A 6840-nucleotide genomic window follows, 5' to 3' on the forward strand; every position below is an offset into this window, starting at 1 on the left:
CCCTCGCTGGAGAGGGGAACCCCCCTCTCGCTGGGGAGGGGAACCCCCCCTCGCTGGAGAGGGGAACCCCCCTCTTGCTGGAGGGGGGTTCTAGGGAGTCTCCCCCAGCAAAATTTTAAAAATTTGAATGTTAAAAATTGTTATAGGAGCATTTTCACAACGGCGATGTTAAATTTGACAATTGGCGGCGCGCCACTGTGCATCTTATGTATAAGAAACGTTGTGTAGTATAGTATAGTATAGTATAGTATAGGGGGCATCTCTGAGATATACGTGAGAGAACCTGTTTCGTGTTGAATGACTTCAATAACGTACGTTATTGTAATACGTATCATGCTGTAATAACAAACGTAACATGAATGTTTCTATCCATGAATTAGGAAGGGTCAGCTGTTGAGCGTCAAATCGGAGAAGACGTCTGAGGTGAATATGTGGGACGCACTAAAGCACTGCATGCGTGAGGACTGGAAAGGCAAGGTTATTACCGACTACACGTGCTGCGAAAGTGCCCTTCTTGACAAGCTTAAAGGTACTGTCATGTGTTATTATAAATGAGTGTAGTATGTGTTCGACACACACACACACACACATATTAATATCAATAACTGGATTTTTAAATTGACGAATGTGTCTTTGTTAGCAGTCCGCCATTGCAAAATTCCTCGATTATTGTGGTATGTTTATCCTCGTGACATTTCTTTTCTATTTCTCCCGATAGGTGGCGCACCAGCACCCGTGCCTTATTATATCATCTTCCTTGAGTTAGAGGGCGACGCAGCATTGACTGACAATGAGAAGCTGAAGGTACGTGCGCCCACTCTAGATGTTGGCTCTGATCATCTCCCAACTTGTTAATGATTTGAATCAGGGGTCGTTCAATAACTAATCTGACCTGACTTCGGATTTTAATCGCTTAGCACACCCTACAAACTACAATAAGCTTAATGGCTTTGGTTTTGGATGGTCAGTGCTGCAGTATCACAACAACAGTGTTCTTAGGCACGCACGATAATGATTTTCTCCGTTTACGGAGCACAGAACGATCGAGCAGAAAGCGCAGAAAGACCTACCCGATCACACAAAAATAAATCGGCGTGGAAAAAAAACGATAAAAATAATATCACGTTGATTTCGCTCGTCTGTTGGCAGCTGGATGAGAGTCTACGCAGGGTGACTTATCCGTACGAGTCGTTTCGCTGCAAGGACAGCATCGCCCCGATGGTCGTGCATGTCGTACCGGTGGGATGCTTTGCCGAGTTTCGCGGCTTCATCGTCGGAAACTCGATGGCTTCGTCGAACCAGCTGAAGATCCCGCGGATGCTGTCACAGGCGAAGCAGCTCGCGTTTCTGTTGGACCGCATCAAGTAGGGAGAGACTAGGCTGAGTGGCAGACCAGCTACTATGGGTGGCAGACCAAGCTTACACGCGGTGGACAGACCAGCCTACACGAGGTGGACAGACCACCTACACGGTCGTTTATTCGGGGTGCCAGACCGAGCTAAAACACGTGGGTGGCAGACCAGCTCACACGGGTGGGTCCTTGGCAGACCGAGCTACACGGTTAACCCCGGTGGCGCGTGACAGCACCAGCTACACGGGCTGGCAGACCAGCTTACACGGGTGGCAGACCAGCCTACCGGTAGTCGCGCGTGGCAGACAGCTACACTGGGCTGGGCAGACAGCTTACACGCGTCACCTCCCCATTCTCACTTCGTCACCTCTGTGGCATGGCAGACCAGCCTACACGGGTGGCAGACCAGCTACCACGGGTGGCCAGGACCAGCCCTACACGGGTGACAGACCCAGCTACACGTGGTGGCAGACCAGCTACACGGGTGGCAGACCAGCTACACGCGGTTGGCAGCAACCAGCTACACGGTCCTACGTGGGTGCGCAGACCAAAGCTACATGGCTCGTGGGTGGCAGACCAAGCCTACACGGGCTGACAGACAGACTACACGGTATCTCCATCTATCTTTGTGCAGGTGGCAGACCAGCTACACGGGCTGGCGCACCAGCTACACGGACCCGTGCAGGGTGGCAGACCAGCTTACACGAGGGCTGGCCAGACCAGCTAATACGCGGTGGCAGCACCAGCTACACGGCGTGACAGAATACCAGCTACACGGTAGTGGGGTGGCAGACAGCTACACGCGTGGCAGACCAGCTACACGGGCTGGTGCGCCAGACCAGCGCTACACGGGTGCGCAGCACCAGCCTACCGGGCTGGCAGACCAAAGCTACACGGCGTGGCCCCAGACATCTACTCGGGTGCAGCACCCAGCCTACACGGGTGCGCGGCCCAGACCAGCTACCATGGGTGTGCAGGACCAGCTACACGGGTGCGCAGACCAAGCTACACGAATCCCTGTGGCGTGGCAGACCAGCATACACGGTGGGTGGCAGACCAGCCTACACGGGTGCGCCAGACCAGCCTACACGGGTGGCAGACCAGCTACACGGGTGGCAGACAGCTACACTGGGTGGCCTGACCAGCTCTACACGGGCTGGCAGACCAGCTACACGGTCACGTGGGTGGCCAGCACCAAGCTACACGGGTGGGTGGCAGACCAGTACCACGGGTGGCCCAGACCAGCTACCACGGGTGACCGGCTGCCAGACCAGCTACACGGCGCGTGCAGACCAGCACACGTGGTGGCAGGACAGCTACAGGTGTGGCGTGCAGACCAGCCTACACGGCCCCATCCTCATGTTGCGGTGGCAGACCACACACACGGGTGCGCCAGACCAGCTACACGCGCACTCCTGGTGGTGGCCAGACCAGCTACACGGGTTGGCCAGACCAAGCTACACGCGGTGGCCCAGAACCAGCTACACGGTGCCCAGACCAGCTACACGGTCGTGGCGTGGCCAGACAGCTACACGGGGGGTGGCAGACCAGCTACCACGGGTGGCAGACCAGCTACACGGGTAGGCTGCGCAGACCAGCTACACGGTCTTTGGTGGCAGACCAAGCTACCACGAGTGAGACCAGCTACACGGGTGCGGCAGACCAGCTTACATGCGTTCGTGGGTGGCCAGACCAGCCTACACGCCCAACTTCATTATCCTCGTGGCCGTCGCGCAGCCACCAGCATACACGGTGTGCAGACCAAGCTACACGGGTGCAGCACCAGCTACATGGGGCGTTGCAGACTGTAGAGTCTAGGGATTGCACATGCCGGTAGACAAGACCAGGGTGTGATAGGCGACAGTTACCCCTGAGAGTATATATTTTATGCCTTAGACGCTTGTGATGTGAGAATCTGTGGGAAGAGTTAGCAAACGTACATTAATTTCTGCGACTATTAATTGCACGGGTAGGCATAGCCAGGCTTCTTAGCGTCGGTTGTGATTGAATGCTGACGGTTGACCGAGTGCACTCGCAACTCACTGCGACTGCAGTGCTTAGGTCGACGACGACGCGACTGACAGCGCACTGCCCTTCTGACCAGCTCGCCGCCGCCCAGCTCGCCAGAAAGCGCTTATGGTCGAAGCGACGCATCGCCTATACGATGGCCCCGCAACTAAATGAGTTTCCATGACTTGTTTCGCTGTGTGCATGTTGTGTACATGGACTGTATGCCACTGCATTGTTTTATTCGCGTGCATTGTTCATTATGCATACGAATCTTGTCCCAGTGATCGCAGCTGCAGCCTGATGTATCGGGGTAAAAACAATGCTCTCGCGAACGGTGGAACTAGTCACGTTACGCTCAGCCAAAAGTAGAAACATGTGCCGACTCGCCCTGTGACTAACAATTTCTCCAGTCGCTGAGCGTCGCAGACCCCGTCGCCTGATGGGTGCGCTTAGGTCGAACATTTCTCTGCGAAGCGATCTTTGCTGCACTTGCAACCATGCTTGACAGCAAAATCAGTTCCCAGGCCAATCGCCCGCTCCCCCCATCGCGTCGCCTAAGGCCGACCTAAAGCCCGGCTTTAGCCTACGCAAGTAGATGCCGTACACGCCAAACAAAACAGCGTGGCCCAAATTCAGTTTATTAAACTAGATCATGCGACAAGCTGTTTAACCTTAAATTATGCCAAATTTAGGTAGATTTTTAGGCAAATTTCCTATTATTTCAGTGTCTCTGCCCTTATGCGTTCAACGATAACTCATAGAACCGTTTGACCCACATGGTTTTCAAATTGAATACACTTGTTACTCCTATGGCCGAGCATGTTTGAACGTCCTATTTGGCAGCACGCCACTCGACCTACTTTCGAGCACGTCCACTTTTTGGCAATACATGCGAAATGGCCATAAGTCAATATCATGGGCTTCAAACAGATTTTGCCTTATTTCTAGAGTTAGGTGAATGAATATTAGGACTGGCCCCAATAACATATACACACGGGCTTTGATATTTTTTTTAATTATGCAAATTAGGGCTAGATTTCTGCGCAATTCACTATGCCATTAAGTGTCTGCCTACGGTCAACGATAACTCAAGAACCGTTTGACCCACATGTTTCAAATTGAATACACTTCGTTCAACTTCCTTTATGGAGACAGATTTGCAACTTCCTATATTTGCTAGCACGCCAGCTCGACCTACTTTTTGAGCCACTCCCACTTTTTGGCAAAAATGAAAATGAGCAATCTACAATTCATTCGATTTTGTTAAAATTTTGGCTATGTGAATTGTGTAAGGCTAGCTCAAAACAGTGTTACTCCTATGGAGAAGCATGACAACGTCCTATTACGTTTATTTCGTTCTAACTTGGTCAAACAACTCACAATCATACCTATATACGTGTAATATCTGTGCTATTTTAGATTTTTCGTTACAGTAATTTGACTGGAATATTTTATTGTCTTTTATCTTGCACGCATATTCGAACAACCAAAAATGAGCGATCATTTAGGCGTAGCACCATTTTCTCGTCAAGATTTCAGACTTTCAGATAAACTCAAACACTTTATTTTCGCATCAAAACTTATGCATATATCAGCTATTCAAGAGTATATAATGGGAGATATGCTATATAATGGGAGTTCTCCCATATATACTCTTGCTTTATATATTCCCCCCCCCCTTCCTCTTTTATCACACCCAAGGTGAGCTACAGTGTCATTGACACTTTCATTAGTTTTTGCATTAACACAAACATTGCAAAATATCCCAAATAACCACAATCATATTTGTAAATGTTTCTGTAAACAGAGGTACGATGTTATAGTGAAGAGAATTATAGATCAAAAACCTAGACTAGTCCTATATCCTATAACCATGTTATTAGGGGTATTGATAGACTCGATCCTGATGTTATATATAGGCAAGTTATCTTATCTAGAGCTTATCTGATCTCAATATGGCTGCCCTAACCAGGATGTGATATTACCAGGAGTAAGATAATATACCTTATACCTTATACCTTATACCTTATATAATTACTCCTGATATTACCTGACAAGGTTCTATAACTGGTAAGCTGCCAAATGTTGAGATTGTATGGTTTTAATAAGCCATATCGGGAAGTCCCCGCCGCCATATTGAGATCAGATAAGAGGGGGTATAACTTGCCTATATATAACATCAAGAGTAAGCTAATAACCCCCAAAGTTATTATCTTACTCTTGATAACATGGTTAGGATAGGACTAGTCTAAGTTGTTGATATATATATATTCTCCTCACTAACATCGTACTTCAATTCACAGGTGCGTTTCTGTTTACAGAAACATTTACAAATATGATTGTGGTCATTTGGGATATTTTGCAATGTTTGTTAAAACTGTTTGTTTAAAAACGTTTAAAAATGTTTTGTTTTTTTTGCAAAAACTAAAAACGCCCGAGTGTTTACGTTAATCATGTACTTTCCTATATATACCCATTTTTCTGTGACCTAATGTTATTTATTCCTCTATCGGCTGGAACGTCTATACACAGGGAACCACCACACATCATCATCACGCCATCGCCAGATATATTTTTCGCAGGGATTTTCTGTTGTCTGTCAACTTGGCACATTACATGTTAGAAATCCGCCGAGTTCAACGCTGAATTCATCGCGTTATCGCTGCTTGAAAATGCCATGTCTTTGTCGAGTATTTGCACGCGCAAAATGAGCGTTTTACGCCGGGAAAGCAAGGCGCATTGAACTGAACCATGACCTTGAATGCTCCTCTTCACTGAAACTGTTTGCATGACGCTGATGCGGGTTTTACGCGGAGATAGGCGGTTGTTCACACTGCCAGCTATAGAAATGATGTAAAAGGGCGCACGAGCCAAAGAATGGTTACAGAATTCTGGTGAGAATGGGGGAGTAAAGCGATGACTCCGCACATGAATTCTTTTATGTTAACGAACTTTTGCGTGGCAGTGTAAAATTGCGAGATATTGAATCCTGTTCTGCATAATGTCCATCGGTTTTAATAAATATATTTTCACGTATCAGAAGGCTGCACATTATAGTTTGTCACTCAAAACATCTTTGCATGTATCCACTTATTGTATGTTTAGATTAAGGTTTAATTTACTTAATTTTAACTTCACCTGTTATATTCATACACCAATATTTGTATAATAATTATCATTTACCAAAAACTGTCAGTCTTGATGTACACACGCGCACCACGTGCACGCATGCACACATACGCATGCGCACATAAACAGACATGCACGCACGAACGCATGCAAGCACACGCACACGCATGCAAACGCATGCAAACGCATGCACGCACACGTATACGCACATAAACAGACATGCACGCACGCACGCACGCATGCACCCACGCACTGGTCGATGATTCCACCCGTGATAGGTGGACTGTGAAAGCGCCCTGGTTCGCTCGCCCTAGTTTTTAACACCACGTTATATTTCGACCGAGAATGAC

At 48.2% G+C, this 6840-nt stretch overlaps 1 protein-coding gene across 1 annotated transcript; it reads left to right on the top strand.

Moving 5' to 3' along the window:
- The first annotated feature begins 384 nt into the window (after positions 1-384).
- On the top strand, positions 385-1432 carry LOC106813412. Its single transcript, XM_014817546.1, has 3 exons — positions 385-529; positions 719-804; positions 1150-1432. Exons 1-3 carry the CDS (start codon positions 430-432, stop codon positions 1366-1368), a joined length of 405 nt encoding a protein of 134 aa, XP_014673032.1. The 5' UTR covers positions 385-429; the 3' UTR covers positions 1369-1432.
- The last annotated feature ends 5408 nt before the right edge of the window (positions 1433-6840 follow it).

Source organism: Priapulus caudatus, unplaced genomic scaffold, assembly GCF_000485595.1.
Source record: "Priapulus caudatus unplaced genomic scaffold, Priapulus_caudatus-5.0.1 Scaffold768, whole genome shotgun sequence".
NCBI classification, from domain to species: Eukaryota; Metazoa; Priapulida; class Priapulimorpha; order Priapulimorphida; family Priapulidae; genus Priapulus; species Priapulus caudatus.

Bases quoted from the DNA above. Each gene is read 5' to 3' on its own strand.
- LOC106813412 (XM_014817546.1), top strand. From the start codon at position 430: ATGTGGGACGCACTAAAGCACTGCATGCGTGAGGACTGGAAAGGCAAG. The intron at 530-718 runs GTACTGTCATGT...TTCTCCCGATAG, and splicing joins CCTTCTTGACAAGCTTAAAG to GTGGCGCACCAGCACCCGTG. The intron at 805-1,149 runs GTACGTGCGCCC...GTCTGTTGGCAG, and splicing joins CTGACAATGAGAAGCTGAAG to CTGGATGAGAGTCTACGCAG.